Genomic DNA, 17408 nt, shown 5'->3' with positions numbered 1-17408 from the left:
AACATAATCATCCTGCTGCAACCAGGTTTCTGTAAGGCAGAGTAAATCAATTTGTTGATCAATTATTAAGTCATGTACTAACAGAGACTTGGAGGAGAGAGACCTGATATTTTGGGGGGTTTAATAAATTTGTCCATGTTTCTAGAAATGAGAGCTGCTCCATCCAAAGTGGGATGGATGCCGTCTCTCCTAACAAGACCAGGTTTCCTCCAGAAGGTTTGCCAATTATCTATGAAGCCCACATCGTTTCTGGGACACCACTCAGACAGCCAGCAATTTAAGGAGAACATGCGGCTAAACATGTCACTCCTGGTCTGACTGGGGAGGGGACCAGAGAAAACTACAGAGTCCCACATTGTTTTGGCAAAGTTACACACGATTCAATATTGATTTTAGTGACCTCCGATTGGCGTAACCGGGTGTCATTACTGCCGACGTGAATTATGATTTTACTGAATTTACGTTTACCCTTAGCCAGCAGTTTTAAATTTCCTTCAATGTCGCCTGCTCTGGCCCCTGGAAGACAGTTGACTATGGTTGCCGGTGTCTCTAGCTTCACATGCCCCCGGCGAGTGTGTCGCCGAGTGGGGAAAAACGGTTAGACACATGAACGGGTTGGTGGTGTACCTGGGGCTTCTGTTTTGGACTATGCTTCCTCCTCACCGTCACCCAGCCGCCCTCTTTCCCCAGCTGCTTGGGGTCTGCCGGGGAACAGCTACGCTATCTTCGGCTGCACCAGCTACAGGGGCCTGGCTAGCTATGGGTGAATGAAGGGTGCGAAGCCGAGTCTCCAATTCAGTAATCCTGGCCTCCAGAGCTGCAAATATGCTACATTTGTTACAGATATCACTACTGCTAAAGGAGGCCGAGGAGTAACTAAACATCTGACACAATGAGCAGGAAAGTGCAGGAGGGACAGGTGAAGTAGCCATGGTGCTAACGAGTCGGCTACGAGCTAAGCTAAGTTAGCAAAACAGTAAAGACACAGTGAGTGAATACTTTGGCTATAAGTTAGGTAGTGAGTACACAGAGTGTGCTTTGGATGAAGCACGTGAAGATTATACTATGAAAGAAGAATGTATATAAAAAAATTTAATTAAATTGCTAAGCAGATAAGCTACTCAGAAACACCACTGTGTTTGAGCAGGAACAGGAAGTGATACTCTACCGCAGAGCGAGCGAACACCAAGTGTGACAGCCTTTGTTGCCTACTCACCTCTCTATTGACCTACACTTTCAAACATACACACAAGGCCTACAGGAATATCTGGATTACGGCCAATCAGAGAGGTCCCGCCCCTGACCATCTCTGAATGGTTTAAACCACGATATGTGGATAATGTGTGTCTGTTGTTAATCACATGGAGACTTTCAGAGTTGCTGAGACTTTAAATTTTTTTTTTTAGTCGCAGCATTGAGAAATTAGGTCGCATGTGCAACCAAGTTGGTCGCACTCTGGAGCCCTGAAGTACTTAAAGCGTGAAGTTAATGAGCAACAAACCAATCTGCTGCTGGCTGCTGTATGGTTCTCCTGTTCGTTCTCCTGGTTCTAACAGTGTCTATCTGGTAATTTTCAGGGTCCTCTTCGGTCTCCTCCATGGTGAGCTTCAGTCGGGCCTCTGAGGATGTTCCCGTTCCTCCTCCTGTTCCTCCCCGCAGACGACCGGAGTCGGCTCCTGCTGAGTCTTCCCCCTCCAAGGTACCCTCTTTGCTTTAGCCCGAGGAGCTTTTGGACTGCAAGAACGTTTCAGGGTTCCTTCTGTTCTTTGTGTATCACAGAGCAGCAACCACCAAATTCTTAGAACCTGTTTTTAGCTTCAAGCTGTTTATAGTCAAAGGAGCTTGCAAAGAAAAGCGTCTGGACTTCTTTAAGTTGCTTGAAGACGTTTCACCTCTCATCCGAGAAGCTTCTTCAGTTCTAAGGTCAAATGGTGGAGAGTCCCAGATATAAACCCAGTGGGAGTTTCCCCCCACAGAGGGACAAAAGGACCCCCTGATGATCCTCTAATCACATGAGCCAAGGTGTGAAAGCAGGTGTGGGTCCCAATCAGCCAGAGTTTCAGGTGAGTTCATTGTGAAACCTGGCCCCACCTTATCATGCGAATTCCTGAGGTCAGATGGCCCAGGATGTGAGTGGGCGTTAAGGCGTCTGGGGAGGGATCTCAAAACTGGATTATAGATGGCAGAGAGTTGGTGTCGTAAACCCCCGCCTCTGTTCAAAGATGGTCGCTCACAGTGGACATAGATGCTTCTTTCACTCCTCTTTCAAACCATCTGTCCTCTCTGTCCAAAATGTGAACATTGGCATCCTCGAAAGAGTGACCTTTATCCTTAAGATGCAGATGGACTGCTGAGTCTTGTCCTGTGGAGGTGGCTCTTCTGACCTCAGGAATTCGCATGATAAGGTGGGGCCAGGTTTCACAATGAACTCACCCGAAACTCTGGCTGATTGGGACCCACACCCAGTTTCACACCTTGGCTCAGGCGATTAGAGGATTATCAGGGGGTCCTTTTGTCCCTCTGTGGGGGGTCACTCCCACTAGGTTTATATCTGGGACTCTCCACCATTTGACCTTAGAACTGAAGAAGCTTCTCGGATGAAGGTGAAACGTCTTCAAGTAACTTAAGGAAGTCCAGACGCTTTTCTTTGCAAGCTCCTTTGACTACAATGACCTGGATGACTGAGAACCTTCACAGACATCAAGCTGTTTATAGACCCGGAGGAGCGTTTCCTGTGGTTCTGCGGCTTTTCCAGCCCAGACGTGTAACCTCCACCTTGTTGTTGTGGGTGTAGTTGTTGCTGTGTCAACCTGGGGTCCGTTCTTCGTACCTCGCTTACTACATCCAAGATCAAATGACACATCCAAGATCAAACCATCGCGCTAACCGTGAGCTCGCTAATCCGGTTCTCCGAACACACCTGTTGTTGACGATTAGTACAGCTGGATGAAGTAATGTGAGATCACTGGGTGGCTTAACAGGGGCTACGCATCGATAGTAGAAACATTGATCGGCAACCCGCTGATTGGTCGGCGAAAATGTCCAAGGAGCGCGCTCAGTATTTTTCGGCAGCAGAGCAAGAACTCTTGAGTGAGGGATTTCAGGAGTTTCAGAGTTTAATCAGAACACAAGGGAACACTGCAAAGGCTGCAAAAGCAAGGAGAGAGGGCTGGCAGAAAGTTGCTGACAAATTAAACTTGTAAGTAATTTAATAATAACAATAATAATGGATTGGATCTATATAGCGCTTTTCAAGGCACCCAAAGCGCTTTACAATGCCACTATTCATTCACTCTCACATTCACACACTGGTGGAGGCAGCTACAGGTGTAGCCACAGCTGCCCTGGGGCAGACTGACAGAAGCCAGGCTGCCATATCGCGCCATCGGCCCCTCTGGCCAACACCAGTAGGCGGTAGGGTAAATTTATTATATTACATTATATCCTCTTTCACATTAGAGCCACAACAGGACCCACTAGAACATGGGAACAAGTAAAAGTGAAATATAAGAATATTCTACAGAATGGTAATATTTATCACTTATATTGCTTTGAGTCTCTTGGAAAGAGACCCTGAAATAATCTGTTTGTTTGTTCATAACAGCAACCAAGAAAAGGGCGGAGCAAAAAAAAGACAGGTGGTGGTCCTGCACCCCCTCGTCAACAAGTTGGTTAAGTAAATAATATCCTCACGGGAATATCGATATCTCTCTATGAGCACACTGTCGCGCTGAGCTAAAGGATCCTGTCTGTCCCGCAATATACGCTGAATTCTGGAAACTCTCCTTATCAATCTTGCACCTTCCTCAATGGGCTGCTCGCGTATACGGACAGGACATGGCTGCGACAGACTTCCCAAATCCACCTTCGCTTTTATAGCCGTGGTCTCTCATCTTGATTACACGAAGTAATTTACAATTGCTACTCTGAAATATGAATTACATCTGCAATAATCACATACATGTAATAGAATGTTAATAGTACACTTCCCTTTTTTTTTAGGAAATGACCTGTATGTATCTGTATGACATCAATGAAAGGATCAAGTACTGCATTGTCTTTAGTTACATTGATGTTATTTATTTATGGTGAAACAGTGGAGGAATATCGCTGTTGCTTTCGTATAAATGAAGCGGACATACCTGCGTGGCCGCGATCTAATCCTGTTTACATAAAGTAAACCTGCTCCCGAGCAGGTTTACGCTTACGGATCTGTTGCTATGACAGCAAGTCCCGGATGAGCTTCGGAGAACCGAACGATCCAAGATCACGCGAAATCGTCAACAATCTAATCCAGCTAACTCACTTAGCGCGGTACGAAGAACGGGCCCCTGTTGGCGTCCTGTTATGGTGTAAATGTAAACAAAGGTCTGTGGTGAGGGGAGGCGGGGCTGTTGTCTGACGCCGCCTTCTCAATTCAATCTTGATAAAGGTTCATTTGAATGTGACATTTGACCCCCCCCCTCCCTTCTCCCTCACAGATGGTGTCAAAGCTGGACAGCCCCCCAGCCATTCCACCTCGTCAGCCCACCTGTAAGCTCCACCCCTCTCGTTACTCGTCACTGTCATCATCACCACCTGACAGCCCCCCCTCCCTGCCTCCACGAGAGCCCCTCAGCTCCCCTCTACACCTCCTGCCCCCCCCTCAGGGTCGTCCCCGCTGTGACCTCCTGCCTCAGGCTTTCTTCCCCCCCAACATCTCTGGCCCAACTTCCATTTGCTCCACCCCCACCACATTGTCCTCCTCACCCCCTCTCCCTGCTCCTGTCACCCCCACCTCCAGGAAATTACCCCTGCCTTCTCCACCCCTCCCCCCACTCCCTCCCCTCACCTTGGATGGCCCCCCTGTGCCTCCACGTCACAGTGTTCCCAAACTCCCCCCAAAGACATACAAGAGGGATTCTGTTGGACACGCCCCCATGCTGGACACGCCCTCTGTGCGATTGGACAGCCTGGAGTTCCAGAGGGTTCAGGGACAGCTGATTGGACAGGCTGTGGAGGAGACTGAGTTAACACTACAGCTGATTGGATCAGAAGAAAGTAAAAATGTGTGATGGACCAATCAGGAAGCTCTGACTGCTTCGAACTGAGACTGACTGTAAAACAAAAATGTGCTCTTATTCTGAACATCTCTGAGCTCAGACCTCAGAGGGACGAGACCCTCAGGTACTGGCCTGGAGCCACACAGGTACTGCAGTGGTTCAGGTGGACCTGATGAAGAAGATGGTGGTGATGTCATTATTAGTGATGTAAACAAAAACAAGGGAATAAACATTTCTTTCACTGAGCTCGAAGAAACCTGGAATTCATCGGTCTTTATTTTACCTGCTGAACTGAACTGTGGCTGGTTTTTGTAGGTGGGCTCCTCCACATCTACTGCCCCTGCAGCAGCGGGTGGTCTTCAAGTCTGACATCATTATTCGTGTCTGGGTTCAAACTCTGCTTCAGGTCCAAACGATCACTGCAGCATCACTGAGAGTTAAAAACTGTCTAAATTATTTCATCTTTAATAAAATGATCAGCGTTGCTGCTTTACCAGGTGTAACTATGAAGTTTAACATCCAGGCATCCATGAAAACAGGATTTATTAAATTCAATGGAGTTAGAAGTTAGCAGGAAGTTAGCTTGCCAGTTTCCATCTAAACATGATATAGCATGTTCTGACTGAGAGATTTATGAACAAATTTAAACGTACGGCTCTATCACTTCCAACATAAATGAAGACAGAAAACTAAACAGCAGTGACGTTTGTAGGGTTACTGAAGTTGGGCTACCTGGTGTATAATGATGTGCTACGTGATCGCTAGCAACACAGCTATGTTAGCATAAACACAGTGAAGCTGGAGGATGAACGCTAACACTTTTCCGCTTGATAAAAATTAACGTGAGGGTTCCTGATGGTTAGAGACAAAATCAGTCGCATGGCAAGATGCTGTAAACGGACCAAACTTCAGTCAGGAGAACAACTGAGATAATCCATCCACAATACGAGGTTAGTCATTATACTGCTGCATGGGCTGGGCTGTAGATAGGGTTTAAAAACTGAGCTTTAAAATGAACAATGGTAATAAAAACCGAGAGGGGACAATAGTGATCACTGACTGTTTTTAGGGGTTTGTTCAGATTAAACTGAACTATATACAAAGCACTAAAACATGTTAAAAACACAGACTTAATAAATGCAGAGTAGTTTGGGCCGGGAGCAGGATTCATCATGTCATCACTTAAAGAGCAGATAAGGTGGCGCTGGGCTGGTTTCAATTAACTTTATTGACATTGAACACACACAAAGCCCCAGGATACAAGTGTTTCTCTGCTCTGCATTCAACAAACAAAACCAAGCAGAGCATATTGAAATAAATGCGTGGAGGGATGGGTGTCTTGTTACCATAGATACAATAATTACCTTACAGTTTATTTACAGTGATTAGATGACTCGGTAGACGTTTCATCCCCATGTTTACTGAAACTGACAAAGATCAAAGCTCGTGGTTTAAGTTTGACTCCAGTCTGAATTTGTTTTACAAAGTATGAAACGACACGAAACTTTTACAAAAACGCTCCGGGAATCAGTCTGCAGCAAGTCATTCCCACAGGCGCAGGTGTCACCATGGCAACGGGCAAATAAAGAGCAGAACTCAGTTCTCCTTAGAGGACAGACCGGAGACACCTGATACTGACGCAGGTGATTCAGGTGATGTTCAATCACATCAGCGACATCCAGGTGTCAATGATTACAGCAGATCAATAATTATTGATTACTGAAGTCTGACAAACTGAAATCCGCCCGTGCACACCCTGACCCCGGGTGACCCCAGGTGAGCCAGCACTCTGGTTTCCTGGTTCATTGTGGTTGCTGCAGGTCTCTTCTCACCTGAAATGAAATTGTGCCTGTCACAATAAAACCAGTTTATCTTTTAAAATTATGCACATATTTAAAACTCCTCCCACTCTGACGTAACTAATCATGGCGATTGGTGACTCGTCAGTCTGTGGGACAGGTGAGTCACTTAGAAACTCCTTTTATTTAGATTACATCTGCAAATGACAAAAGGGCGGAGCTCAAACAACACACTAACCTGGTGATTGGCCCAGCTCACAGTGGCAACCCCTGATTGGTACAGTCCTGGATCCCGATAAGTCTCTGGATCCGGTCCAGGATGATCTGGTTGGAGCTCCTGCAGTCGTGGGCGCTATAGGGCGCAGCGATCGTCAGGACGCCCGCCACTTTTAGCTCCTCCCCCTCCTCCTCCACGGGGATCCGGTTCTCCTGCAGCCACCGCCGCACGGCATCCCTCCGCTGACGCAGCTCCTTGGGGTCCAGGCAAGGGGACGGCGGGGGGAGGAAGACCGACCGCAGACGCTTCGCCGTCTCATCATCAGCAGCCGCTCGCAGGACCTCCACCGCCTCCACGGCGTGACCCATCACCACCCGCACCGCCACCGCCTCACCAAAGGACACCAGGACCACACTGCAGGGCACAGGAAGACAAGGGTCAGAGCCACGTGACGATCAGGAGTCACACTTAAACTTAACTTAAACGAGTTAAGGTCAAAGTTCACAGGAAACGGCTGAAAAAAACTAACTCGACTCGTTCGTCACGATCAGCTGTTTGATTTACAAATTAGGCTCCACGTGCGCGTTACCTGGCGGACACCGGGTCCACGCTTAACAGCCAGCCGCGGTGCTCCTCGCCTTTTCCCGCTCTCACCTTCACCTCTTTGTTAAGGTAGTGAAGCCACCTGAGCGGACCCATGAGGGGCCAGCCGCACTGCATCATGGACCTCACGGTGCTGAGATCGATAGCTGAGCAATAATCGATTCACACACCCCTCCACCCCCCTGCCGTCTGCTGTTCACAGCTGTTAACGCTCCTGAGAAAACACAACACGGAAACAAAAGTTCCGCTTTAAGGCGTAAACTGAGCCGCGGCTGCCCCCTGCAGGCCGAAGCGGGCACAGCAAAAACATTCAGTAGAAGCGACTAGAAATAGAATAGAGACCCTCCGGCCAAAGCATAAAACATTAAAGAGAAACCAAATAAGAAGAAAAGTAATACTGCGAGCTCACAATAAAACAGCAAAAATAAAATAAATACGTTAACTGATGAAAATCCAAAACTCCTGAAATAAGTCCACAAATTTAATTTCAAATAAAATGTGACTCTTTAAAAGCTCAATAAATAATGAACAAGAAGAGTGAGAAAGGCAGCACGTTTCTGTTGGTGACAGCAGATTTGCAGCGGTTCACACTTAAACTGCAACATCAGCGAACAATGGATTACACTTTTGGTTGATATTGATCAGTCACACTTTATAAATGGCTTTAATTATAAAATGTATATTTATTTTTAACCACAGACGATAAGGCAGATGTTATTTTCATGTCCTTCAGCTAAACTTTTATATGGAGGTGATTCCAACACAGTGATGAATGAAAGCATGGATAGATGCCCACATGAACAAACATCATCCGAGCTCGAACATATCCGTGACCATAAAGCAGTCCAGTTTAGACTGATTTGAAATTATTTGGACAAAGTCAGAATAAAGACTGTTGGAAACTAAATTAATCCAAAGTTAAGCCCTGAGACTTATTAACAAGAAAAACTATTTAAGAGTTTTTATGGAAATGAAATTTGATAAAGGGACAAAGAGTTCTGACAACAATCCTGTTATCATGGACGAATTTGTTGTTCCAGTCAGCTTCGACCTCGGCAGCCTTCAGCTGGCGCCAGTGGGATGGCCGCATGAGTGAAGATGGTGAATGTTTGGGTGTAGTGCGAACAACTGCATCCAATTTATGCACAAATTATGGAGTGCATATTAAAAAAGGACAGTTTCAGGGTATCCCACCCTTAGATAGAGATGGGCACACCTGACTGATGACACTGCAATTTTCCTGTCGAATACACACGATGTGAGCAGACAGCTACTTGTGTCAGGGCTGAAAATGAGTCTGTCTTATTACCTTTCAAACATTTAAATCTGTCAGAATTAATGGTATACCTGTTAAAACAAAACTACATATTTGGGTGATTATTGAAAACAATCAAAAAGGATGTAAACTTCTCCAATTTTTGCTCCTGTAACTCCTGTGTTACTGCCGAAGACTGGACAATGTTGCTTTATGACCAGAAATGCCCAAAGAGATCTCTACAGACTTACATCAACTTTGATTTGATTAATATGGAGAAAGAAAAGCGATCGCTTCAAAAGGATATTCCACATAAGGCAAACAAAAAGATGGTCTGGAATGACCTCACGGCACAAGCATAGTCCCAACCAATGCTGGTGGTGCATCTTTTCAACAGCTCGAATCACATAATGAAGCATTGACGTCATTTCAGAGAGTTCATCTTTGGTCACATGATATTCTGGAGCCCGACACGGGCTTCTTTTGGACACGCCCATGTTCAAACGTTTCATACAAATGAGTTTTTAATCAAATAACCGTAAAACAGATGCACCACACCGATAGCCTGATATTAAACAGAAGTTGCTAATGCAGAGAGGGTGATCACAGTGAGGCGGCTCATTTCAAGCTGCTGTTCATATTTTTGGCCACCAGATGTCACCAAAGAGGACTAAAGCGCCTCGAGTAGTGAACCATCTTGGTGGAGGGACATGGTGCAGGTTCACCGAGCAACCCCCGGCCTGGACGCGCTCTGCTCAGCTTCGTTAGCACTTTTAAGATGATCATTATTCTGGTGATTTGTGACACAGAACTGTTTTTTAAATCACTGCTGCTGTTGATCTCTAAGGTGAGGCATGCACAGTAGATATTTGAGACTGAAGTTTCCTGTCCTTCAGCCTAATGGAGCAAATCACTGCAGTCATCCCAGTCCAAGCGAATGTAGTCTGAGTGATTGAACTAAAGTACGCTGAACGTGCTGCTCATAAAAACGTTCCTGCTGTGAATAAAAGTAAAGAGTAAACTCTCACACTCCGAGCGTCACCTCCTCCTGACAGCTTTAGTTTTCAAGCTCACACCTGCAGACTCACTGCTGTTTATGGTTGGAGAGTAAATATAAAAACACAATTCCAACAAGTCTGACCTGAGGTCAGCAGGTACAGTGCAGGTGTGGTGTTTCAGGATCAGACATTAATGCTTGTAGAACAACAGCACTGCTGTAAAACTGCCAACAGAAAACAACCAAGAAATGAAGCCGACAGTCTGTTTATTGTTGATTATTTATCACTGATGCTCGTTGGGGAAACACAAAGACATTCAGACCCTCCTACTGTCTCCATAGCTGTGCAAGGGATCGTCCTCGGATGGTGATGCCAACTTCTACAGATCTCGTTGGATCCTGACCTGCTCTCTCTCTCTCTCTTGCGATCACTGAGCTCATTTCCTGTCTGTTGATGTGTTTTTATGTATACAGCTGTGTCAATATTATTGATTACTGATTAATGATTGTTGCGCTTCAAGCTGCATTTGGTTTCACTTCCTGTCTGATCGATAACGACTGTTACCAGCACGCCTGTGTCTGGCTGGACTTAAACAGTGTGTGTGGATGTTTGTCTGAGTCTGCTCAAACTACTCTCAGCTGACCTTTGACCCTCCTGAACATTCTCGCTCTGAGCTCACATCGAGCTGCTCAGAAGGTTTAAACTTCGTCACCCCCTCTTTCCAGCTCCACCCATGTGGTGATGTCATCGCTGGATGGAGCAGCTGCAGAGCTCTGGAGAGTCAGAGGGAGGGTCAGACCTGCAGACCGAGCAGCTGAAACATGGCAGACTCTTCATCGTCCTCCAACAACTCCTCCTCCTCGCTGAGAGACCTCACGCACACAGGTGAGACACCTGATTGTTGGCATGGAAACAGTGTAGAGTAGACGGAGGCTGCCACCTGTTCTCACCTGACTGCGTTTCACCAAACAGGCTAACAAAGCTCTGTTGTCCCGATCAGCTGACTGTCAGTCAGGCTGCTGTGTGCGCGTATGTGTGTGTGCGCGTTTGTGTGTGTGTGTGTGTTTGTGTGTGCGTTTGTGTGTGTGTGTGCGTTTGTGTGCGTGTGTGTGTGTGTGTGTGCGTTTGTGTGCGTGTGTGTGTTTGTCTGTGTGTGTGTTTGTGTGTGCGTTTGTGTGTGTGTGTGCGTGTGTGTGCGTTTGTGTGTGTGTGTGCGTTTGTGTGCGTGTGTGTGTTTGTCTGTGTGTATGTGTGTGCGTGTGTGTTTGTCTGTGTGTGTGTGTGCGTTTGTGTGTGTGTGTGCGTTTGTGTGCGTGTGTGTGTTTGTCTCTGTGTATGTGTGTGCGTGTGTGTTTGTCTGTGTTTGTGTGTGTGTGTTTGTCTGTGTCTGTGTGTGTGTGTGTGTGTGTGTGTCTTTGTTTGTCTGTGTGTGTGCGTGTGTGTTTGTCTGTGTGTGTGCGTGTGTGTTTGTCTGTGTGTGTGTGTGTGTGTGTGTGTGTGTGTGTCTTTGTTTGTCTGTGTGTGTGTGTGTGTGCGTTTGTGTGCATGTGTGCGTTTGTCTGTGTGTGTGCGTGTGCGTGTGTGTGCGTGTGTGTGTGTCTTTGTTTGTCTGTGTGTGTGTGTTTGTCTGTGTGTGTGTGTTTGTCTGTGTGTGTGCGTGTGTGTTTGTGTGCATGTGTGCGTTTGTCTGTGTGTGTGCGTGTGCGTGTGTGTGCGTGTGTGTGTGTCTTTGTTTGTCTGTGTGTGTGTGTTTGTCTGTGTGTGTGCGTGTGTGTTTGTCTGTGTGTGTGTGTTTGTCTGTGTGTGTGTGTTTGTCTGTGTGTGTGCGTGTGTGTGTGTGTTTGTCTGTGTGTGTGCGTGTGTGTTTGTCTGTGTGTGTGCGTGTGTGTGTGTGTGTCTTTGTTTGTCTGTGTGTGTGCGTGTGTGTGTTTGTCTGTGTGTGTGCGTGTGTGTGTGTGTGTTTGTCTCTGTGTGTGCGTTTGTGTGTGTGTTTGTTTGTCTGTGTGTCTGTGCGTGTGTGTGTGTGTGTGTGTGCGCGTTTGTGTGTGTGTTTGTCTCTGTGTGTGTGTGTGTGTGTGTGTGTGTGTGTGTGTCTGTGTGTGTGTGTGTGTGTGTGTGTGTGTGCGAGTGTTCAAAGCTGAGCTATAAACTGTGAGTTGGATGATGTGAAGGTCAGATGATATCTATCAGGCATTAAATCTTCAACGTTCTTCTGGGAGTTGAGGTTTTTCTCATTCTCCAGGAAACATCAGCAGGTCAGCTCAGATCAGCGTTGATCTTATTTTCTTGTGTGCTCTGAACAGGATCTCTATGGAATGTAGCTCCGCCTCCTAATAGGATCCACATGACCGCAGCTGATCTGCAGGGATTAAACCTGGATATTGGGAAACTGTAAAAGGTGGAGTTACAGAGAGCTTTGCACGTGGAATAAAACATGTTGAAATGCTCGAGCCCAGCCTGAGGTCTGTCACGGCTCGGTGGGGTTTTCTCTCGAACGTTGTCGGTTCTTTAGCTTACAGAGGAAAGAAGCTGAACGAAGGTGATTTAAAGTTGTTTTTGTTAGCAGCCCAGCTGATGTTGGGCTGAGGATGAGTGAATGGGGAAAAGAGACTCCCAGTAATGGGACATTTCTCCTGAAATGGGAGAAAGAGAACACATCTACAACATGTGCCAAACTATTTGCTGACAGCAAAGATCAGACGTTTTCTTTTGTTTTTCAGGTGATAATAAGGCCAGTGCTTGTTTCTCCTGCAGACTGGATGCTGCTGAGGCTAAAGTAGAGGTCCTGCAGGTCCAGGATTAAGTTCTGGGAATGTTTTTAAAAATTCCTGATGGATTTCAGAGGTTGCTGGTGATTATTAGTCTGTTGTGATTTGGCACTGCATAAATCACATTCTTGAAGGTTCCTGTGCATTTGTTTATGGTTCATGAAGGTTCAGCACATCTTCACCTGATTCATTTTGCTTGTGGGAGAGAACACCGGCTATTTCCACGTCTCTGAGCTCGTCTTGGACTTTGATCCCGTTCACTTGTATATATTTCATTAAGTTTGATTATTGAATGTTTTCGTTTGAATCATGTGGGTACTGTTGTTATTGTTGTTGTTGGGTTCGGTCTCAGTTGCAGTGAAAGCTGCATTTTGCTGTCAGGAGCAGCTCGTGGTCAAAGTTACCATTTTCCCTGGATCTCTGATTATGTTCCTCCATCTATTTTCTCGCCACGTTTATTTCACCTCCTCCATCTTTTCCTCAGTCTGTTGTTGAGCTGCTGTTCCTCCACAGCTGGTGCAGCAGCCCAACAGCTGCTTTTTAGCTCCGCCTTCTAGCTGCTTCTTCCACGCTAAACTTTTTCTACAAGCTGTGTGAGCACACAGTGAAGGTAGGGTTGGGCCGGTCTCGTTAAGAAGTTTGATTAGGCGATCCAGTGTGAGTAATGAAAGTGAACAAATGGGCTGCTGTCATAAGGTCGGTGCGCAGCGGCCCTTCCGTGCACCATATGCCAGATTACCAGTCCAGCCCGATGGTGTGAGTGCTTCACTCCAGTTCACACGTACGAGGAAACCCTCCATGAAAGGTTGAATCTGCTTCTCTGTGGTATGCTTCACTGCTGTGACGTGTGATTGGTGTGGCAGTCCTCGTTCTGTCCATATCTGTGCCTTTCCCGGTCAAAGGTTTCTGGGAGCCTGCTTTTCTCTGCTTTCTTGTCTTTTAGTATCTATTTGTTGTTTTGGCATCAAGCTGGTTTTGGTTAATCTCAGAAAATATGTCAGCAGCCTCACAGCTCGTGCACTGGAGAGAACCAAAGAAATCTGCAGCGGCGTTCGGCCTCTCACTGCTGGTTCTTCTCTCCTTGGCAACACTGTCAGTCATCAGCGTGGTGTCCTATTTGCTCCTGGCATGCCTCTGTGTCACAATCACCTTCAGGTGGGTGGAACCTGCTATAGACAGATAGATCGCATTACCCAGCATGAAAAACATCTTCCTGTTCTCCATCCCGTCTGCAGGGTTTATAAATCCGTGATCCAGGCCGTCCAGAAGTCCGATGAAGGTCATCCATTCAGGTAACCCGGGTGATTTGATTCTAACCTGGCTCTAATCACTCTAACCTCACTAGAGCTCTCGTCTTCAGGTCTCTGTTGGAGAGGGACATTTCCGTGTCCTCAGAGTCAGTTCGGCAGCTCGCTGACCAGTTTCTGATCCACTTGAACTGGTTCAGTAATCAAACAAGGAGGCTGTTACTGGTGGAAGACCTGGTCGACTCCCTGAAGGTCAGCGTGTGTTTTTATTCTGTGTGTTTGTTTGTTGTGTGTATTCTCAACTTTATCTATCCGCGAGGCCAGATAACACACACCAAGCACTTAAACTGCAGGAATGTCTAAATTCAGATAAAGCTGAGGTTACTGTACTCGACCCTAAAAACCCAGAGTCCTGACAGGGACTAGAAAGAGAGCAGATTTCTCCTGTTTTGGCTTCCTGTTAAATCCAGAATTCAGAATCCTGCTCCTCACATACAAGGTCTTAAATAATCAGGCCCCATCTTATCTTAATGACCTTGTAGTACCATATCACCCTATTAGAGCAAAAGGGAGTTTTTCCTTCCCACTGTCGCCAAAGCGCTTGCTCACAGGGCGTCATATGATTGTTGGTTTTTCTCTGTATTATTTAGGGTCTTTACCTTGAGACTGTTGTGATTTGATGCCTTATAAATAAAACTGAATTTTGTGTATTGTTTGTGTGTTTGGTCCATGTCTTTGTTCTACGTGTTCCAGCTGGCAGCCGTCACCTGGGTGATGACGTACGTTGGTGCCGTGTTCAATGGCGTCACCATCTTGATCCTTGGTGAGTTTGTTTCCCTCTGAGCGAGTTAAATATCAGTCTTTCTGATCTCCGATTGGTTGTCTCTCTGTGTGCAGCTGACATCATTTTCTTCACTACACCGTTGATCTACCAGAAGAAGAAGGTAAAGACACACCTGGTGTCCCTGTCTTCTGCCCAGTTTGCTCCGTGCTTAGCTCAGAGTGTTTCTGTGTTCAGGCTCAGATCGATCGTCACGTTGAGGCTGTTCGGCTCAAACTGGAGGAAACTCTGCAGAGGTGAGGTCACGGGTAATCAGGTGTTCATCATGTTTGGCCTCACCGAAGGTCAACTCTGATCTAAATGCCTCACTGAGGTCAGAGGTGAGAATCTGACCTTCATTTCTGCAGCACCACTGGGGTTTGTAATGTTTGTCTCAGGTGTCCATGGTCCACAGGTAACTGCCGTCTGTCTCACCTGTGCACATGCTGACCTCAGATCTAAACTCAGTGTCTGTCTTAATTGAACCAGGTGAGCTCTGTTCTACCTTTATGAAGAGTCGGACTGAACTGAGCATGCTCAGTGTGTTCATACTGTCTGTTCCTAATGTGCTTGTCACCTGTCTATAGTTAAAGTCCACAGTCGGGTTGCTGATTGATCATCCATGTTCAGTTTCCACGTTAACACAGATGAGCCCACCTCTAATCTGCAGGTGTTCACATTATTCTGTCCAGACAAGCAGCTGACAAGCGTCCTGTGTCTGTTTTCAGTCTGCAGGATAAGTTACCTGGCGCTGTGAAGAAGACCAAGGTTGAGTGACACCTGAGATGTTGAAGCTCTGCCCCCTCCTCTCATTGGCCTGTTTGTCTGTGACTCACAAGTCTTTGAATAAAATCAGACTGACGAGAAACAAGCCGTGTGTTTTTATTCTGGCCCAGCGTCACCAGTCCTCACCTGTCCAAGCCGTCACGTTCAGTGGCGTGGGCGTGGTCATGTTTACACAGTTACTTCCTGATGTTTGGACAGGAAGCAGCTTCACTGTTTCATGACAGCGAGGAAGTCATGGAACTGTGAATTTTACTTTGTTGGAAGTATTCTGTAGTATAACTACATTGTGAATGCCCTTCAAAATAAAGATCACCATGACTGTGACCAGTCAAGAGTGATGCTTTTATTTTGAAGGCTTCTGAGATTGGTTTAAATATCAGAGATAAAAATATCTCGCTGCGCAAACATGATTCCGTGTGTGCTTTTACTTTGTCTCCTTCACGCCATCATGGCTGAAAACAGACTCGTCTCCGTGGACTTTGAGGTCTTCGGGAACGTGCAGGGTAGGTCGCCTGACACGTGACGGCGAGTTTGTGTGTTTTTTGAGGTTTTACTCGCTGACCCTGTGTTTGTTCTCCATGTTCAGGAGTGTGCTTCAGGATGGTGAGCTTCCTCTTTTCCTTCACATTACTGCTGTTTTTGATCAGGATGTACCATGGAAACGTGTCACATGACTAAACGCACACACCTGTGAATGTGTGCCAGTACACGGAGGATCACGGGCGCAGTCTGGGGCTCAGCGGCTGGGTGAAAAACACCAGACAGGGCACTGTGATTGGTCAGGTCCAGGGACCGTGGGACAAAGTCAGTGACATGTGAGTCTGGCTGACCAATCAGAGCCTCCGAACACACACACACACACACAGATATATCCTTTAATGGATTTTTATTTGAAAATGTCAGTGCAGTATTACAGCTCCCATAATGCTTTGCAGGTCTGTGCTGTCCTCATTTGCCTCCTCCTATGACCTGGCTATGACCTCACAGTCAGAGCAGGAGGAGGACTGAGGAGCAAGGAGCTGCAGGAGCATATTCGGAGAGGCAGGGCCACAGTTCTCCTAAACTACTTGTGTGTGGCAGTGAAGCGCTCTGATACGATCACATGACTCTCACCTGTCACATCTGTGACATCAGACGTTTACATTAAAATCAAGCAGGTCCTTAAACTCTTTATGCCACAACTCTGTCACTCACTGGTGTGATGGGAGGGGCTAAAGAGGTGTCAGTGTGTAGTTTGTGAAATGACTCCTCCCACTCGTGTTGTAACTGTCCTGTGATATAACCTGAACGCTTTAATGAGGATGGGGTTTAAACACAATTAAGCCCCTCCTACTAAGTGATGCCAGTGGCGTGGGCTGTGTCTCTGTCAGGTGACCTCATTGTGATGAAGAGGAGCGCAGTGTTTCTTTATTCACTGTGGGGTCAGAGGTCACTGAGAAATACCCCGAATGTACTAACTGCACTCTTCTTCCTCCTCCTCTTCCTCAGGAAGCACTGGCTGAAGAGCGTCGGCAGTCCGAGTTCCCGAATTGATCGAGCCGTGTTCTCCGACGAGCGAGACATTTCCAAAGTGGAGATCCACGGGTTCTCGACTCGCTACTGAGCATGCTCACACACCTGATCTGCAGCTGACTCCAAATCTGACAGTATTGATTATTGATTGGTGACATCACTGTTTCCAATGTTTAATATGATCAGAGAAATAAAGTGTAAAGATTTACTGTTGCCATGGTGAACAAACTGAGTTTTTATTACACAGCTGCTTCCACCAGGGGGCGGCCTCTGGCAGCTGATTGGCAGCTCCTCCTGAAGCCCCACCGAGTTTATGAAGTCCACAGACCCGGAGGCTCGGTCATGTGACCGCTCAGGGCCC

At 46.7% G+C, this 17408-nt stretch overlaps 3 protein-coding genes across 6 annotated transcripts in view; 2 read left to right on the top strand and 1 right to left on the bottom strand.

Moving 5' to 3' along the window:
• sos1 (son of sevenless homolog 1) overlaps nt 1-5287 on the top strand; it is a 43200-nt gene extending 37913 nt beyond the window's left edge. For all 3 annotated transcript variants that reach the window (XM_080880174.1, XM_080880175.1, XM_080880173.1), the window contains 2 exons: nt 1578-1699; nt 4482-5287. In XM_080880174.1, the coding sequence (XP_080736300.1) occupies nt 1578-1699; nt 4482-5054 (695 nt within the window). In that variant the 3' untranslated portion in view covers nt 5055-5287. The remainder of the gene's footprint in view (nt 1-1577; nt 1700-4481) is intronic.
• A 1507-nt stretch (nt 5288-6794) lies between these two features.
• gemin6 (gem (nuclear organelle) associated protein 6) lies at nt 6795-10591 on the bottom strand. The gene is made up of 3 exons (XM_080880187.1): nt 7648-10591; nt 7080-7472; nt 6795-6874 (listed from the first exon to the last, which is right to left on the bottom strand). Exons 1-2 carry the CDS (start codon nt 7779-7781, stop codon nt 7097-7099), a joined length of 510 nt encoding a protein of 169 aa, XP_080736313.1. The 5' UTR covers nt 7782-10591; the 3' UTR covers nt 6795-6874; nt 7080-7096.
• Nucleotides 7356-17162, top strand: LOC308395368 (reticulon-3-B-like). Of its 2 annotated transcripts, none has more exons than XM_080880186.1 (12): nt 7356-7495; nt 10640-10799; nt 13687-13837; nt 13918-13974; nt 14043-14181; nt 14683-14752; nt 14827-14873; nt 14948-15006; nt 15998-16038; nt 16122-16138; nt 16241-16350; nt 17024-17162. In XM_080880186.1, the coding sequence occupies exons 2-12, from the start codon at nt 10736-10738 to the stop codon at nt 17136-17138; spliced, it is 870 nt and encodes a 289-aa protein (XP_080736312.1). In that variant the 5' UTR covers nt 7356-7495; nt 10640-10735; the 3' UTR covers nt 17139-17162. The 2 variants fall into 2 exon arrangements, with proteins under 2 accessions (XP_080736312.1, XP_080736311.1); XM_080880185.1 differs by having other exon boundaries at nt 13684-13837.
• The last annotated feature ends 246 nt before the right edge of the window (nt 17163-17408 follow it).

Source organism: Rhamphochromis sp. 'chilingali' (assembly GCF_963969265.1).
Source record: "Rhamphochromis sp. 'chilingali' genome assembly, chromosome: 4".
NCBI lineage: Eukaryota > Metazoa > Chordata > Actinopteri > Cichliformes > Cichlidae > Rhamphochromis > Rhamphochromis sp. 'chilingali'.
Note: the sequence above shows the minus strand (reverse complement) of the source record. Positions and strands in the feature narration are given on the sequence as shown.